This window comes from Ovis canadensis, chromosome 21 (assembly GCF_042477335.2).
Source record: "Ovis canadensis isolate MfBH-ARS-UI-01 breed Bighorn chromosome 21, ARS-UI_OviCan_v2, whole genome shotgun sequence".
In the NCBI taxonomy this organism is placed as follows: Eukaryota; Metazoa; Chordata; class Mammalia; order Artiodactyla; family Bovidae; genus Ovis; species Ovis canadensis.
In genome coordinates this window covers 50,728,552-50,747,236 of record NC_091265.1, presented here as the reverse complement: position 1 = coordinate 50,747,236, position 18,685 = coordinate 50,728,552, and the positions used below count along the sequence as shown (strand labels likewise).

The 18,685-nt window shown below is 50.4% G+C and overlaps 1 protein-coding gene and 1 long non-coding RNA gene across 6 annotated transcripts in view; one reads left to right on the top strand and one right to left on the bottom strand.

Annotated features, from left to right (window-relative positions):
• The window catches only part of NTM (neurotrimin), a 956,964-nt gene that overhangs the window by 533,530 nt on the left and 404,749 nt on the right, over positions 1-18,685 (top strand). For 3 of the 5 annotated variants that reach the window (XM_069566687.1, XM_069566684.1, XM_069566688.1), the window contains exon 2: positions 8,331-8,415. In XM_069566687.1, coding sequence (XP_069422788.1) covers positions 8,331-8,415 — 85 coding nt within the window. Of the gene's footprint in view, positions 1-7,354; positions 8,416-18,685 lie in introns of those variants that run through there. The other 2 variants (XM_069566686.1, XM_069566685.1) reach the window with 2 other exon arrangements.
• Positions 241-3,856, bottom strand: LOC138427332 (uncharacterized). The gene is made up of 3 exons (XR_011251949.1): positions 3,679-3,856; positions 3,393-3,550; positions 241-404 (listed from the first exon to the last, which is right to left on the bottom strand). It is a non-coding gene; the product is annotated as an uncharacterized lncRNA (long non-coding RNA).

Here is an 18,685-nt window from a genome sequence, read left to right as displayed (position 1 = left end):
ATGGATGCAGCATGCCAGGCTTCCCTCTCTTTCACTGTCTCTCTGAATTTGCTTAAACTCATGCCCATTGAGTCGATGATACCATCCATTATCTTACTGTAGAACAGTGCTTTGAGTTTTCAAAAGGCATTAGCCCATTTGAATGCATTGGTTGGCACTAGGTCTTCTCAAAGACCTACATTTCATGGAGATGTTGGTTTTTCTGAAAACAAAGAAGCTAAAAAACAAACAGACAAACAAACAAACAAGGGACTTGTTTAATGTTGGCCAGAGTTAAGACTTGGATCCAGATACAAAATGATGTTTACAAAATGCCATGCCCGGTAAGAAGTACAATTGAACCCATATGTTATTGAGCAAATTCTTGTCTCATGACAGATTCTGTCTTCTACAGTTGCTCCTGGCTGGGGAGAAAATGCAAAAAATGCAGAGAGAAGGTTAAAGAGAGACTTGAAGGTAACTGATTAGGGAGAAAGGCATCAGGGCATGGCTAGGCAAGCCAAGTTGCTCTAAGTGTACATTTGGGGTTGAAGCTCCAACTTTGGGGTTGGCCAGTTACTGTCCAAAGGCTCTTTCTCTGAGAGAGCTGCTACTGACCCTGGTTGGGCTGCATCATGTAAACCCTGGAACTGGAGTCTGTGTGTGTGTGCAGGCAGGTGAGTGCAGGTCACCCTTGCTCACTTCCATGAGGCTGTGAGGCACTGGGGTGCTCAGCGGTGGGAAGTGGGAGCAATGAGGCCCATGCTACATGGTATTAACAGTATCCGTTGACTAGTGTAAATCTAGACCCTAGAGTGGATAGGGGGCTTTGGGCTCCATTGCCAGGCCCACAGGAGCAAAGAGGGGCCCAGGCTGCATGCAGGAGAAGGCAATGGCACCCCACTCCAGTACTCTCGCTTGGAAAATCCCATGGACAGAGGAGCCTGGTAAGCTACAGTCCATGGGGTCGCGAACAGTCGGACACGACTGAGCAATTTCACTTTCACTTTTCACTTTCATATATTGGATAAGGAAATGGCAACCCACTCCAGTGTTCTTGCCTGGAGAATCCCAGGGACAGGGGAGCCTGGTGGGCTGCCGTCTATGGGGTCGCACAGAGTTGGATACGACTGAAGTGACTTAGCAGCAGTAAGCTGCGTGCAAGTGGTCAGAGGCGCTACTCATTTGCTGCTTGGAGGAGGTGTCTCGTCTTTTTCTCAGGTGGTTTCCTTTCCTGGTACATGTGGGAGCCTGAACAGAGAAAGGTACCCAGGCTGCCATACAGAGAAGCAGCCCTGTCCTCTTTCTCAAGCTTTAGCTGCTTCCCATGGGCCCAGATCCTGTGTGCTTCTCAAGACCTTGGGGTGGGAACAGGAGGGTCACCCATTTCCTGCCTTGGTTTGAAGCTCAGCGACTGCCCTTTCTGACCACATCTCAGCATGAAGTTTCTGCCCTGCTCCGGGGACGACACCCTCAGGATGTGCCCAGGGACAGTTCCCAACACTGAAATGGCGGCTCCTGGGTTCTCAGGATGAATATCCCACCGAGGCCCCTCTGAAGGAGGGGAGCACACGCGTGGCCCCCTTTTGGTCCCTGCACGGGAGGCCTGCAGCTGCCAAGGCCCTCTGCTAACCCCTGTCCATCAGACCCTCATAACATCCTCACACCACTCCTTCGTGCTAGGTACCATTTTGAGCACTATTTTGCAAACGGGGTTATTCCCGCAAGGTCACACAGTTAGCGATGGAGACGATGTTTGACTTCTGGTCTGTCTGAGTCCAAAACCGCTGGTCACTCTTAATCGATAAATATGTATTGAGTGAATCAATGAATGCAGGAACACAGGACGAAGAAGCAGTTAGGGCTTTCGAATCAGACAGAGCACTTCAGACGTCCCCACCCTCAGTCTAAGGGAGCGCAGTCTGAATATAAAAGGCAACTTCGGCCCAACCTCCTTCCCGTCTCTGGTTGTGCACATTCTGGCGAGCCTATAACTAGATTCCGGCCCACGCCACCTGCACACTCAGCTCCTTCTCACTATGAAGTCCCAATTTCATCTCCCAATCTTCCCGATTCTGAGAGAACCTTCTAGCATGCATGCTCTTCTACTTCCCCACGGTGCTTATCGCCATCGTGCCTACTGTCTTGTGAAGTTGTTACTTTCATATCTGTCTCCCCTGCTGGACAGTGTCCTTAATGAGGGTTATAGACACAGGATGGTTTTGCTTTTGTCTCTCTCTCCCACAGCTGAAATCCACCACCTAGCGCATCGCTGGCATTTAGTGTGCACCAAAAACGCGGTTTGTCAAGTAGATGAATGTTTTCCCTACAATTTTAAAATCCTTGAGCGTACTCCACCACCTCCAATGCCACTTTATTTTTGTTTTTCTAAAGATTTTCATTTTTTTTGCTGTGGACCGTTTATAAAGACTTTGCCAAACTTGTTACAATATTGTTTCTGTTTCAAGTTTTGATTTTCTGGCCATGAGTCCATGTGAGATCTTAGCTCCCCAACCCCGTGCACTGGAAGGGGGGTCTTCATCACTGAACCACTACGGAGACCCTAATGCCACTTCCAATGAAGCTTAGCTGGAAATCTGGACACATGAAATGGGATCGACTGTTCCTAACTAGGAGGCGCATCCCAACTCATTCTTGGCAATAAGACTGTTCTCAGGGGCTTCCAGGGATATAAACGCAAAAAGAACCATGCACAAACCTGAAAGCACTCAACTGTAGGCAAACTGAGGGCAGGGTGATGTCTTTCCTCTCTGTATCTCTAACTTTCTGCTCCGTAGGAAGAGCTCAAAGTCTGCTTGGCTACCTTCAACATTTCCTGGCTACACTGAATTCAGTTGAATAATCAGACACTCAGAAGTATTGATACTGGGCAATAATAGTTAACACTTCTGTGGTTCTCTCTTGCACAGATGTAGCAGCCACAGGAAATATTTTATCATTTGGTTCTTAAGCAGTGTCCTTACCTGCCAGGTACAGCCAGGAGAACAGGGCAGTGTCCAGCAGCCCTGAGTTCTAGTCTTGATTTACCAGTTGTTAACTTTATTCCCATGACAATGGGTCCTCTCTGCTGGGTTCACTCCCCACCTTCTTATGAAATGAGTGGGTTACACGTCTTTCAAGGTGCCCTCTGACCCTAGCATTCTGTCATTCTCTGACCCTAGGGTCTTAAGATGACCCTAAACGTAGAAAAGGAGAGATGGTTCCTCTCAGGACCCCTGACTCTAGGGCTGTTCCCCTCTGGGTATCTGGCGTTTGCTTTGACGCCACTTTGACTTTGCTCATTTGCCTGGCTCTTCTTGCCTTTTCTGTCTGCCTATTGCTCTGCTGACAACCTCTCCTCTTGATGTAGCTTACAAAGTTTCATGGCTCTCAAAGTCCACGAGCAGCCTCACCTTTGCCCTTGTTCTCTTCCTCCTCAGTTCTCTCCATTCATGACTGCTTTCTTTTCCTCCGATGCTTCTTTCCCTTCGTCAAGCTGTTCTTTGGCTCTTCCCTCTGAAATCCTCACACACCAGACTCTAGCCCGGATGAACAACGATTTTTTGATCCTCTGCAGGACAGAAGAGCATGCATTCTTCCCGAGCCCAGCCCTTCCCCACTCCCCTAGAGCCATCACTGATCCAGCTGGACCCCACCCCTCCTGATTAAACATCCTGATGTCCATTTGGCATCACCAACCATCCTGCAAGCAGCGTTTTCTCGCCTGAGCTCCTATTTGGAATCTCCACCAGGAGAGGGGGGCCTTTCGCCTTTTTAGAGAAGGCAGCAGCAGCACTGGCACGTCTCAGACGAGAGCTCTTCTTTCGGTCTCTCGTGTACATGGAGAATTCACGGCTCTTCAACCAACCCCAGCTTGCTGTAGGTAACACAGGGAAAAACAAAAACAGCCAACTTCCCTTCCATTGGCAAATGCTCCCTTCGCCATCCCTTCTTTAGGGTGGAGATGCTGCCACTGCTAGGAGTCCTCATCTCCTCCACGTTCTCACCTGCCTGCCGGCCCTCCAGTCCACACGGCAAGCTCCTCCGTGCCCCCTCCTTTGCAGTCCCAGGATTATTAAAGGGAATATGATTGTTTTCTTTCATTTAGTGTGTGTGAGTGTGTATGTGTGTGCCTGAGAGCTTGAAAGGCATTGTCCTATAGATATTTTTATAACCTGCAGCAATTACAGCTGTCAGCACAGAGACAAGCTGTGACAAGTTGATTTATGTGTACAGTATATGTGTATGCAGGAGGGAAGAGGGGGGTGCAGAGAGAGATGGGGCGGGGGGCATGGAGGGGAGGAGGTGGAGGTGGGAGCTCGTTAGGAATCCTCTTTCCAGGAGGTAGAAAGGAAGTTGTTTCTATAAAGAACACAAATAATGAAATTGCTCTGACTGTCATTCCTTTTTCATTAACTTGGATATGCTGGGAAAAAAATAAAAAAAAATAAATCCAGCAGTTTTTATGAAGCAAGAGACAGGATATAAGATAAGCCACTAAGTGTTGGTTATATTTAGGGATTAGGAGATGAGATGGGAGCTGACATGTGATTTTGATCTTCATCTATTCAAACCGCTTCAATCACGAGTTTCAATAAAATGGATTCTGCCTTGTTAATTGTGCCAGCATCTCTGACCTCTCATCACTTTCTCAACTTCCATTTTTGAATGAAGTTTGGATCCCTGGGTCCACGAAGCAGCTATGAGGTTGCCAGTGGCTTTTCTTTGTCCACCCTGATCTCTGCTGGGTTTCCTTTGGCCAGGCCAGGAGGCTGCAGCTCACCACTGTCTCTTCCCCAGCCAGACACAAAGACGGTGTGTCTATCTCAGACCAAGTGCCCGCAGACTGGTATAAGCCGAACATCCTACAGAGCCTGTGAGAAGAGTTCTTTTTCTGCCTGGCTAGAATAATGAAGCAGTGGCAGGGAAAATATATTAATAAACCATCTTCCACCTTAAATGGATTTCTAAGTATTTTACCGTAGAGTTAATCATGTCTGTAGGCCCCTCGGGATGGCTGGTTGTTGTCATTACCCACATTCCGGGATGCAAAAACTAATGCTCATTTGTACCTACCTGGGAATTAGATGCAAGAGCCAGGATGAGAATTTATCATGAAAGGAGTCATGCCTGCCATTCTCAAGTCTGGAGGAAAATGACTCCAAACCCCAGAAAGAGTCCCTCTCTCTTCTCCACTGCTATGCGTGTTTCTACTTGAGGTGCTAAGACCTGTTTACCAAGAGGAATTGGAGGGGTGGTTACAGTGGCGGTGGATGGTCAGAGGTAACTCCTTAGCCCTACGGGAGAACCCCAAATTCAGCAGAACCCCAAATTCAATCATGATCTCACACCTAACATCTGCTATCATATAACATTTGAGCTTGGGGAAATCATGCGATTTCCTATTTCCCCGAGATTTCCCACTTCAAATATCGAGACAAAATAGGGTCTAGCAAGAATGGACTGGTGCTGAAATTGGTTAATTCTCTTCTTCTTTCAAAAACCTAAACAAAATCTCCTGCTCCCCATAGACATCGTTTTTGGTTTTCTTGAAAGCAAAGTCATCCTTTGTGGTCACAAGTTGACAATTGATTTTTCTTTTTTTGGTGTTCTGTATCAAATGGCCCCACCAGCTAAAAGTAGCGGATGGATTTCCCTGAGAATTTAATATTGGAAAAGTCCGCAGAGGAAACGAGGGGGAAATGGGCCTAATGATCTTCAGTGTGAGTTGCTCAACTTTACCTGGTAGTACATTTTCTGGGGGCTTCCCAGGTGACGCAATGGATGAAGAATCCACCTGCAATGTAGGAGACCTGGGGTCCATCCCTGGGTTGGGAAGATCCCCTGGAGGAAGGCATGACCAACCCACTCCAGTATTCTAGCCTGGAGATCCTGTGGACAGAGGGGCCTGGATGGCTACAGTCCATGGGGTTGCAAAGAGTCAGACATGACTGAAGCGACTGAGCATGTGTGAACACACACTTTCTAATCACCTGTTAAAAGAGGAAGCCATACCGCCTCAGTCTTCATTACTTTGCTTGCTTCCACATCTGCACACCCACCTCCTGCACACCCACCTCCATCCCTTCCAACCCAGGGCAGTTGTGGGCACGGGGTATGAGGAGTGAAATGCTTGTGCATCATTCGCACACATGTGATCTACACGTACCTGGGATGACTGGTTGAAAGATACACGGACTTTATGGCACCAGGACCTTTATAGGACAGTGATTTAGGTGGAATAAATCAGTTTGTTTTTGGCGAAGGCTGGATGACTCTGGGAAGAACACTTTTTTTGTTGTTATTGTTGCTTTTTAATAGTTGTTTAAAAAAAAAAAGCCTCCTGGTTGGATTTGGGAGAAAGTCCAGGGGAAATACAAAGCCACACTGCCTCTTCTCTTTCCCCAGGGAGAATCTGGGTCAGTGCAGGAAGCTCAGACAGGAGTCCCCAAGCAGAGAACCATGTTGGTGTTAGCATGAGGGGTGGGCTGTGTGCAGCTCGGGGCTCCCCCCTGGCTCAGCAGCCTGGCCCAGGAGGGAAGAAGCCACATTCCATCAGAGCTGAAGTGAGAGGAAGCATACAAAGGTGGGCACACAGCAGCCAGAGAGGAGAAGTGACAGGAACCGAGGCCAGTGCAGCTTTCCCCTGAGTTTCAAGAATTTGAAAAACCCACCTCTTAAAATGAAACCGGCTCTGCAAGAGTGTGAAGCCCCGGACACTTGGGAATCTTCGGTATCAGTAATGCCGGGGGCTCACACTCATTCATCTGAAATGAGCACTCTGCAGGGCCAGCATCTTTTCATGTCGACAGAACAAGAAGAATGTAAGTCAGTGTCGGAACTTGACCAACATTTTGATGTGGTTTTGCCAGATGCGCACGCTAAGAGGCTTCTGTGAATTTGCATTGGTTTTATATATGGAAGATCTCTATTTAGAATGATGTTCGAAGGAGCTTTTTTTCTGGGGGGGGGGTGTTGGTGGGGTGGGCGTTGACTATTGAATAATAAATGGAATTATTCTAAAACATCCTCCCAACACTTTAAATTTACTCTAAACGCTAATGAATTAATCTGATAATTTTAAACGTGCACACGTGCATGCTTCGGGGTTTTCCTTTCCTAGTTAATTAGTTTGTGACCCTTATTAAGATGTCTCGGGCTTATTAAGACCGCGTGGTAACTTTGCCTTTCTTCTTAATTTGGAAATGACAGCTCCTGAAGGAGGGAAATGGTTAAATTCCTCGCCCGGGCTCGTGCATGGCCGCAGCGCGGCGCGGCGGGGGTTAAGGTGGGCGCCCGCGCCCCGCGCCCCGCGCCCGCCGCCCGCCGCCCGCCGGGATGCGCGCGGTCCGCCCGCTCGTTCGGCGCCGGCACCGCGGAGAGCGGCGGTCAGTGATGGAGCTGCTGCCATGACAACCCCGGCGGTCGGGGCCCGCGCGCGTCGGGGCTGCTCCCGGGAGGCCGGCGGCGCGGAGGCCGGGGGCGGCCGCTGAGCGTGGCGTCCGCACGGCTCCGGGGCCGGCAGCGCCTCGCCTTGCCCAGCGAGCGAGCGAGCGAGCGAGCGAGCGAGGGGCCCCCGCCGCAGAGACCGCCCAGGCAAGACCGGCCGCATCGCGGCGGCTGCAGCGCGCATTTGGGCTCGGAGGAAGTTGACCGAGGCGGCTGCCGCAGCAACCCCCGTCCGGATCGCACGAAGCCCGGCGTAGCCTCTCTCTCCTGCTGGCTCACCCCTGCGCCTTCTGCGTGCTCCACTTTGAGGCTCAGCTATTGTTACAGACTGTTATCTGCTGGCCATTCTTCCTCCGAAACTTACAAAGAAAGTATTGGATCTGCCCTTGTTGGAACTGAGAAATTCAGATCATCTCTGGGTGGCCGGATCTAACCCACCCCCTGTCCCCTTCTAGTACCAAAGTGCTTACTCCTCTCCCAAGTGCCATGCCTGAACTGTTAAAGCAAGGAAGGGGCTCCTGAGACGTGCCCGCACCTTCGCACCTGTCTGGCGCTTCTCCTCTCTCGGCCACCTTCTCGGCCAAGCAGCACCGAGGCAGCCCCCTTTGGATGTCCTCCGTGGAAACCGCTTCTCCGAGGCTGGAGCGCTGAGGCTCGATTTGGGGAGGAACACCCTACTTGCAGGAGTCTGCGCGCTTTTTCTCCAGCCCGCGCCTCCGGGTCCCCGTGCTCGCTCCCCCACCCCACCCACTTCCTGTGCGCGCCTGGGGGGCGTGTGCCGAGCCGCCGCCGGAGTTCTGGGAAGTTGTGGCTGTCGAGGATGGGGGTCTGTGGGTCCCTGTTCCTGCCCTGGAAGTGCCTCGTGGTCGTGTCTCTCAGGCTGCTGTTCCTTGTACCCACAGGAGTGCCCGTGCGCAGCGGAGATGCCACCTTCCCCAAGGCGATGGACAACGTGACGGTCCGGCAGGGGGAGAGCGCCACCCTCAGGTAGGGAGCCGCCATCCCTCTCTGAATCGACAGTGATTTGTGGAGGGGACGTGGGGGGAGAGCGCTAGGGGTGCAGGTGTGCACTGTGGAGCTCCTGCAGGGAGGCTTCGCTGCTTCGCTGGGCTGCCCACTTAATGGCTGAGCTGGGTGTTCTGCCTGGGAAGGTGGTGGTCATGGGGAAACGTTCAGCGGTTCCAGAGATGAGTTGTTTCCGAAACCTGGCCTCCTTGGCTCAGGACTTGGTAAGCAGGAGGGGCGCTGGGCCAGGGGGTCTCTGATACGGAGGCCAGTGTCCTGAGCGCTGAGCATCTGTTGCCTGAAGCTGGTGGCGTGGTGATTGGGGGCCTGGCTGGGGCTCAGCGTGAGCAGTCTTCTCTAAAGTTAATGAGTCCCAGAGGTCGGGTCTGGCTTCCTGTGAATGCCATCACTCTGCCCATGCCATGGGAAGTTGCCAGCCAGCTCCCATACTCTGGTCGAGCGGCTGTTTTGTCCTGAGTCTGACTGTGTCTGGGCTTTCCTGGGGCACCTTCGTGCCTCGAGCTGGTGACCAGAGGGACACGCTTTCTCTATCTGAACATGGCCCTGAGATCGAAGCCATGGAGATGAGTCTGACTTCTCCTTGGAAAATATCACTTGCTCTGTCAGTGGTGCTGTCCTCCTCAGCAGTGTATGTAAAGCTCATCTACCCAACGGAAAGGGGGTTTCATTTTTGAGTCGGATCCTGATGGACTTCTGGGGTTCAGGCTGATAGGAGCTGGAGGAGGAAGAGAAGAAGAATCTTGGCTATGTTTTGTGTAAGGTAGGATGAGCCTGTCTCTCTTTCTACCCTGCCTCCTGAAATGCTAACTCCAATTTCTAGTGTCTACAAACCATATCACACACAGGAGGGCCACACAGAATATCAGTGATTGTGAGTGGGGATCTTACGCTCTGGAATTTGATGAGAGTCCGCAGGAGGTAGAAGTTAAGAAGGTACGTGGAAAGAAAGATGTGCTTGCTTAAATAAAGTTTCCCAGACTGGGCCACCGCTGAGCTGACTGCACGGCAGTGTGGCAGTATTCCCATTCTCTGTTCATGAAGATTCTTGGAGAGACAACCTTGGTGCTGGTAGCCACTGTTTTACCCCTTCTGTGACTGTCCTTCTAAGGTTTATGGATGATGCATGAGGCAATACCCACGGGATAGAAAACGTTGAGGAAGGGGCATGGGTTACAGAGCTGACTTGTCAGGATGCTGCCGGAGGAGGGATGTGATTTAAGGGCCCGTCGAAGCCTGTAGGCACCCATGCTCCTTTGTCTCTGGCAAGCTAACACCCATGGCCCCAAGGATTGCTAGGTTTTCTTTGGTTTTGGGATCCACCTCTTCCAGGGAACCCTGAGTTAGGGATGATTTTGAGCAAAGGTTAAAGATTTGACTGTCTCATACCCGAAATAGCTGTGTGTCTGCTTTGTAAAGGATTTCATGGAGGCTTCAAATGTGTCCTGATCTCAGACTGTTTAGAAAGAAACACAAAAACAAGCCTCTGAAGCAACAGAGTGAATGGCATGTAGTGTCCTCTGCATGTGTCCTTTGTCCCCCAACCTTTGGCTGCAAGATGTAGCCCCCAGGAGATAAGACGGAGACAGTCGTACCGGAGAACACTGTAGACACGAATGGAATGGTACTTTGAAGAAGGTGGAAGGTAGTCAGCTCTATAGACATTAGGAGATAAAGAAGCAAGACCAAGGGGTCTTGCAAACAGTAGCTCCCATAGTATAGGAACAGTGAGGGGATATAGGTGGGCCGGGGTGTGGTCTTTGGCAGGCAGCCCCCAGGCTCAGGAGAATCAGGACCCTGCCAGCATATGCTCCGCCCGGGGCCAGGCCTGGGTAGGAGCAGCTCCTCTTGAAAAATCGCATGACCGTGTACCTGCTGGCTTCTCTCTCTTTGTCTTCACTACCATGCCTCTTGCTGGCTTTCTCTGGGCCTCTCTCTCTGTCTCTCTCTGCTCTCATGTTTGCATTTTGACGTGTGTTTAGACTCACTGGTCTTGACTGGTTGTAGATGGAAGAAGTGGGATACTGTGGGGCTTCCACAGCCCAGCTCTGGCACAGAGGCCCTCCTGGAGCACCCTCTGACACTTAGGCAGCCCCTGGGGCTGACTGTCTTCCCCTCAGGCAGCAGAGAGACCCTCCCAGTGGAGGGAGCTCTCCAGGGCGGGGGTTAGAGTAGCGGCGATCTGCCTGACACCAGCCCATTGGCCGCGGGCCTGAGTGGGGATGTGAGCTGGGCCGCACGGAAACGGGGGTGCTCGAGTCTCTGTAGGACGGGCGTGGTCCTCTGCAGGCCCTCCCTCACTGGACGAGGAAGGGCTGCCATGGTGGGGTGCACTTCCGTGGAGGGGAAGCCCTTAAGCACTCAAACATGGGCTTGGCCTCTTGTGATTCTTTGTGCAGAGAAGCAAGTAAGAAATCTCAGAATGTATTTTGTTTGCGCAGAAATCATGAAATTTGCACATAACCTGATTCCAGGTTGCAACTCTGTAGTGGTTCAGGGCTCTGGGTTATTTCCCTTTGGGTTTTTTGTGTGTATGTTGGTCTCTTCTTTCTTTTGTCCTCCCTCCTCTTCCCTCCTTCTTTCTTTCCTCCCTTCCTTATTTCTTGATTCAATATGTCACCAAGCTACCCACCCCAGGTCAGGGCTTGCCCTGACCACCCCAGCTCTGCCAGGGGAGCCATCCTCCCCAAGTCACCATGGGTGACCATGAGGTTCACGCTTGTAGTTTTCTCCTCAACCAGCAGAGGACTTTTTGCTCTAATTTCATTTTATTCTGCTTTGTTCTCACCAGTTTCGTTTTTTTTGAGGATCTTTTGCAGTCCCCAAAGAATGCATGCTTCAGCAGCAGATTCTAATGTGAGGGAACTTTTTAGGAGGTTTTATTTCCTCCAATTAGCTCTAATGATCCTTGTGGAAGAACCAGAAACCCTTTCACCTAGTATGGCATCCACAGTCTGAATAGAATTACAGACAATTTGCAGTCTCCCGCTCCTTCTGCCCTTCTGCCAATAGTCTGTATGCATATTTTTACAAAAGAGTGAGGTTTCATACAATAGACTGTGCAATAATAATTATAATATGAACCTAAATTTCTTGGGTGCTCACTATGTCCTAAAGGAATATTCTAAGTGTTTTATACACTATCTCACCTATCACCAAACTCATAACATAAACGTTTAACCCTAATGCCACCCCTCTGATTGTAGGTGCCATGATCATCCCCATTTTACAGATGCTAAAACTGAGGCTTGGAGAGTTTATATCATTTGATTAAGGCTGCACAGCTAGGAGCTTTGGAAGCCAGATTATGCGGCAGTAGTAATAATGTTAAATAGATGCATGCATGTGAGCATGCTAAGTCGCTTCAGTCATGTCCAGCTCTCCGAACCATAGCCTGCCAGGCTCTTCTGTCTATGGGATTCTCCAGGCAAGAATACTGGAGTGGGTTGCCATTTCCTTCTCCAAAATAAATGCATAGTACTATCAGTTACTATCGTAATCCCTGGTGGCTCAGAGGTTAAAGCGTCTGCCTCCAATGCGGGAGACCCGGTTTGATCCCTGGGTCAGGAAGATCTCCTGGAGAAGGAAAAGGCAATCCACTCCAGTATTCTTGCCTGGAGAATCCCATGGACAGAGAAGCCTAGTAGGTTACAGTCCACGGGGTCGCAAAGAGTCGGACACGACTGAGCGACTTCACCTTCACCTTATCAGTTACTGGTCAGTTATTCGCAATGAATCCTCACAACAACTCTCTGAAATAGATGTAATAATCTATTACATCTCAAATTGCAAGCCCAAAGTCTCCATTTTGGGCTTCCCAGGTGGTAGTGCTAGTTGTAAAGAATCCGCTAATACAGGAGACCTAAGAGACGTGTGTTCGATTCCTGAGTCAGGAAGATCTCCTGGAGGTGGGCAAGGCAACCCACTCCAGTATTCTTGCCTGGAGAATTTCATGGACATAGGAGCCTGGTCGGCTACAGTCCATGGGGCCACTAAGAGTCAGACATGATTGAAGTGACTTTAGCACACACACAGGCATTTCCATTTTATAGATGAGGACGCTGAGACACAGAGAGGGGAATTGACCTAAGATCACTCGTTAGCGAGTGGCCCAGCTGGAAAGCCGAGTTGAGACTCTGCAGGACGAGCTTTCCCCAGCGCGTCCTATGCGCTCCTGATGTCTCTTCTCGAGTGCTCCGTGTCTCCCCACTCGTTCTCTCTCTTGCCCTGTCTTGCAGTGTTGTTCATGTCCCTTTTTCCCTCTCCTTGTGGCTGGGGAGCAGCGAGCTCTTGGAAGCAGGGATTCTGTTTGTTTTGCCCAGAGCGCCATGTGCCCACAGATGTCTACTGAACAAAACAAAACAAAGCAAAACACCACCCAGTCTCCATACAACCGTGGTCCAGCCAAGATGTGTGGAATGGTTCTTACTTGAAGGGCGTGAGCTGGATGTTGGGTCTGGAAAGGCTTGAGGCTGAGGCTTCTCACCCAGGACCTTGGGTCCAACTCACAAGGCTGGGCTTTGGGCACAGAGGTCAATAAGGTCATCAACCGTGGAGGACGTTGTGTCCATTAATGGGTGGGTGGGTGGTCTGCCTGTGGTCAGAGAACAGTTTCCTCCTCCCAGTGGACATGACTGTGCTGCTCTGATGGGATCAGGGGAGCCTGAGATATCAGCTGTGTGGCTCTCATTAATTAGACTATCACTAAATGTCACCACGTCATTTGACAACTTTGATGATGCATGTCACGTTTTCATAGATTCCCCAAATGAGGCAACTGGTGAAGTCAGTTGTCTCCTTGGGTGAGATCTGGTAAGTGGGTATCAGAGCTGAACTATACTTTCTGTCCTGTCCCTAGACTCAAGGCTTTGCCACTGTGGGATGTTTTATTAAAAAAAAAAAAAGTGAGTAAAGAATAAAAAGTCTGAGAAATGTATAAGACGGAAGTGGGGTTTCATATAGCAGTTCCAGGGGATAGCAGAGAACAATGTGGTTTCCGTACTTGAGGAACCCCGCGGGGCCTCTTCCGCTGCAGGAGGCTGCAGCGTGTTACTCAGGTTTGGAAAGCCTTTAACATTCACTCTGAAAGCTGGTGGGTCCTCTGTTAGTCTCTCCAGCTACTGCGTGGCCTCTTGAAGCCAGAATTATGCCGCCTTCAGCTTTCTGTCCCTAGTTCCTAGTGCATGACTTGGACCAGGGTTTTTGCTAATAAAGCCTGGCTTCCTTCCCTTGCTGTGCTGTGGACAACCCTGATCTTCTTTAAGTTTCTTGAACACAGAAAGATTACTCTTGCTAGAAGCCTTCCCACGTGTGGCTCCCTTTGTGGTGGTGCCCCTCTTTCAGCTCTTCCCACGGCGGTGGCTCTTCATCATTTTGGCCTCAGCTCAGGTGGAATCCCCTCCCTCTAGCCTGACACCCAGATGAAAGTGATTCCCTAGCACTTCCACCAGGCTTGGGCTGGCATGTCATCCTGGATTATTTTCAGAGCAGTTTTTCCATTCGTGTGTCTGGTTATGTGCTCGTGGGTTTGTCTTCCCCACCTGGGTTGTAACTTCTTTGGGGCTCGGTGGCTTCTCTGTCTTTTCCTGTCTTATCCTGTGCAGCATCTGGGAGATGCTAGGTGCTCAGGATGTAGCGCTTGCATGAGTGGAGGAAGACATGCGGGTCTGAGATCACCATCTCCTCCTTGCCCTCTCTGCCCTCTGTCCTCAGTGGCCCAGTATTGTCCTTGGCCTGGGTGTGTTCCTGGCTCAATGTCATTTCTGTCTGGGTCATGCTGTGCTGGGCATGAGGGTGCTCTTGAGGAGGGCACAGCTACACAGAAGTCGTTGAACTGGTGTCCTTCTGTCCAGATCACAGATGGTCTGTGTCAATTGTCTGCTATTTCATAACCGCGCCCATGACACATGCTATCTTTCTGCCAGGTCACTTTCCTGCCCAGTCCTTTAGCTTTTGAAGAGCTGCTACTCTCTGAGAATGTACTCAGCCCCAGATAGATCTCAGGGAAATGAGCATTTTCAAGATAAAGAGGGGCACAGAAAGGCGCCTCTCTGCCCATCTTTCTTTCTGTCTGTTTGGAGGCTGCTGTCAGTGGGTGTCTGGTCGTGTAACTATTGATTCGTTGCTTCTGAGTTAACTCCTGCAGAATAGCAATGCCACTTGGGAAGCGGGTGCTGCCCTGGCCCCTCCCAGGATGGACCTCTGTCCACTCACTTTGCCAGGCCTCCTGCTGGGGGACTGAGGCTCAGAAGAGCCTGGACAGATGGGACTGTGGAGGGAGGCTCTTGGAAGCACACTCAGCCTGTTAAGGAGCCAAAAACTAAAATGGGAAAGCTGAAAACACAGCCAAATGCTGGACGGAAGGAAAAGGGCATGTGGGTTTACAGGAAAACCCGAAGAAGGTGCAGAGCGACAGCCTGGTTCTCAGGGACTCCTCACCTATAAGATTAGGTGATTTGCAGAAATGCTTCTCTTTTCTTTTGAGAAAAGAATGGCAGAGACCAGGGGGTTCAGCCATCTAGTTTTCCAGATAGTGAGACGGGTGACCATCGGCTCACACAAGGAGGGCTTCCTGCAGAGTGAGGAGGCGCTGATGCCCAGCCCACACCGCATCACACACTGTGAGCCCTTGCTTACCTGTGTGCCTGAGACAAGGTCACCTTGCACTTCTAGGTGCACAGGCCTCACACCACATGGGATGCCTCCAACAGACCTGGCCAGCGTTTACTACCAAGCTCTCTCCCAACTGCTTCTCCTCTCAGCCACTGAAGTCAGCATTCTTAGCGTGTATCAGCTCTGCCTGTGACTCTGTGGGATAATGTGTCAGGCAGGCACTGAGCACCCTACCAGCAGAGACATTCTGAACACTCAGAGCTGCTCCACGAGGCAGAGCCAGTTATGATTCCAGTTTTACACGTCGGAAAAGCAAAGGACTGGAAGGCCGAGAGGGCCGTTTCCCAGCCATTTCCCCACGGTCAGGTGCAGTGTCTGGGCTTGGACAGGTTTTGTCTGTTTTCTAGGCCTGCGCTTTTTGTAACAAAGGACGTTCCCATTCTCTTCCTTTTCTTCGTCGTCAGTTTCGTCTGTTCCCAGAAAGCAAGTGCATTTTTTGCTCTTCTTTGTCCTGGGCACAAGAACTCTCTTTCTGAAAGTGTTTTAGGAATTGGGTATGGGGGGGCGTGGTGTGGTCTATGGCATGATGGAGTGTGTAAGGGTTTGGTCTGCGGCATGATGGAGTGTGTAAGGTTTGGTGTGGTCTGTGGCTTTATGGGATTGTGTAAGGTTTGGTGTGGTCTGTGGCATGATGGCGTATGTAAGGTTTGGTGTGGTCTGTGGCATCATGGCATTGTGTAAGGTTTGGTGTGGTCTGTGGCATCATGGGAGTGTGTAAAGGTGTGGTCTGTGGCATGATGGGAGTGTGTAAGGTTTGGTGTGGTCTGGGGCATCATGGGATTGTGTAAGGTTGGGTGCGGTCTGTGGCATGATGGAGTGTGTAAGGTTTGGTGTGGTCTGTGGCTTTATGGGAATGTGTAAGGTTTGGTGTGGTCTGTGGCTTTATGGGATTGTGTAAGGTTTGGTGTGGTCTGTGGCATGATGGAGTGTGTAAGGTTTGGTATGGTCTGTGGCTTCATGGGATTGTGTAAGGTTTGGTGTGGTCTGTGGCATCATGGGAGTGTGTAAGGGTTTAGTATGGTCTGTGGCATCATGGGAGTGTGTAAGGTTTGGTGTGGTCTGTGGCATGATAGAGTGTGTAGGGTTTGGTGTGGTCTGTGGCATCATGGAGTGTGTAAGGTTTGGTGTGGTCTGTGGCATCATGGGATTGTGTAAGGTTTGGTGTGGTCTGTGGCATCATGGGAGTGTGTAAGGTTTGGTTCGGTCTGTGGCATGATAGAGTGTGTAGGGTTTGGTGTGGTCTGTGGCATCATGGGAGTGTGTAAGGTTTGGTGTGGTCTGTGGCATCATGGAGTGTGTAAGGTTTGGTGTGGTCTGTGGCTTCATGGGATTGTGTAAGGTTTGGTGTGGTCTGTGGCATGATGGGAGTGTGTAAGGTTTGGTGTGGTCTGTGGCATGATGGAGTGTGTAGGGTTTGGTGTGGTCTGTGGCATGATGGGAGTGTGTAAGGTTTGGTATGGTCTGTGGCATCATGGAGTGTGTAAGGTTTGGTGTGGTCTGTGGCATGATGGGAGTGTGTAAGGTTTGGTGTGGTCTGTGGCATCATGGAGTGTGTAAGGTTTGGTGTGGTCTGTGGCATGATGGGAGTGTGTAAGGTTTGGTGTGGTCTGTGGCATGATGGAGTGTGTAGGGTTTGGTGCGGTCTGTGGCATGATGGAGTGTGTAAGGTTTGGTGTGGTCTGTGGCTTTATGGGATTGTGTAAGGTTTGGTGTGGTCTGTGGCATGATGGAGTGTGTAAGGTTTGGTATGGTCTGTGGCTTCATGGGATTGTGTAAGGTTTGGTGTGGTCTGTGGCATCATGGGAGTGTGTAAGGTTTGGTGTGGTCTGTGGCATGATAGAGTGTGTAATGTTTGGTGTGTTCTGTGGCATGATAGAGTGTGTAGGGTTTGGTGTGGTCTGTGGCATCATGGGATTGTGTAGGATTTGCTGTGGTCTGTGGCATCATGGGATTGTGTAAGGTTTGGTGTGGTCTGTGGCTTCATGGGAGTGTGTAAGGTTTGGTGTGGTCTGTGGCATGATGGCGTATGTAAGGTTTGGTGTGGTCTGTGGCATCATGGCATTGTGTAAGGTTTGGTGTGGTCTGTGGCATAATGGGAGTGTGTAAAGGTGTGGTCTCTGGCATGATGGGAGTGTGTAAGGTTTGGTGTGGTCTGTGGCATGATGGAGTGTGTAAGGTTTGGTGTGGTCTGTGGCATCATGGAGTGTGTAAGGTTTGGTGTGGTCTGTGGCATGATGGGAGTATGTAAGGTTTGGTGTGGTCTGTGGCATCATGGAGTGTGTAAGGTTTGGTGTGGTCTGTGGCATGATGGAGTGTGTAAGGTTTGGTGTGGTCTGTGGCTTTATGGGATTGTGTAAGGTTTGGTGTGGTCTGTGGCATGATGGAGTGTGTAAGGTTTGGTACGGTCTGTGGCTTCATGGGATTGTGTAAGGTTTGGTGTGGTCTGTGGCATCATGGGAGTTTGTAAGGGTTTAGTATGGTCTGTGGCATCATGGGAGTGTGTAAGGTTTGGTGTGGTCTGTGGCATGATGGGAGTGTGTAAGGTTTGGTGTGGTCTGTGGCATCATGGGATTGTGTAAGGTTTGGTGTGGTCTGTGGCATGATGGGAGTGTGTAAGGTTTGGTGTGGTCTGTGGCATGATGGAGTGTGTAGGGTTTGGTGCGGTCTGTGGCATGATGGGAGTAGGTAAGGTTTGGTGTGGTCTGTGGCTTTATGGGATGGTGTAAGGTTTGGTGTGGTGTGGCATGATGGAGTGTGTAAGGTTGGTATGGTCTGTGGCTTCATGGGATTGTGTAAGGTTTGGTGTGGTCTGTGGCATCATGGGAGTGTGTAAGGATTCAGTGTGGTCTGTGGCATGATGGAGTGTGTAGGGTTTGGTGTAGTCTGTGGCATCATGGGAATGTGTAGGATTTGGTGTGGTCTGTGGCATCATGGGATTGTGTAAGGTTTGATGTGGTCTGTGGCATGATGGAGTGTGTAAGGTTTGGTGTGGTCTGTGGCAAGATGGAGTGTGTAGGGTTTGGTGTGGTCTGTGGCATCATGGGAGTGTGTAGGATTTGGTGTGATCTGTGGCATCATGGGATTGTGTAAGGTTTGGTGTGGTCTGTGGCATCATGGGATTGTGTAAGGTTTGGTGTGGTCTGTGGCATGATGGAGTAGTAAGGTTTGGTGTGGTCTGTGGCATCATGAGAGTGTGTAGGGTTTGGTGTGGTCTGTGGCATGATGGAGTGTGTAAAGGTGTGGTCTGTGGCATGATGGGAGTGTGTAAGGTTTGGTGTGGTCTGTGGCATGATGGAGTGTGTAAGGTTTGGTGTGGTCTGTGGCATCATGGGATTGTGTAAGGTTTGGTGCGGTCTGTGGCATGATGGAGTGTGTAAGGTTTGTTGTGGTCTGTGGCATCATGGGAGTGTGTAAAGTTTGGTTCGGTCTGTGGCATGATGGAGTGTGTAAAGTTTGGTGTGGTCTGTGGCATGATGGAGTGTGTAAGGTTTGGTGTGGTCTGTGGCTTTATGGGATTGTGTAAGGTTTGGTGTGGTCTGTGGCATCATGGGATTGTGTAAGG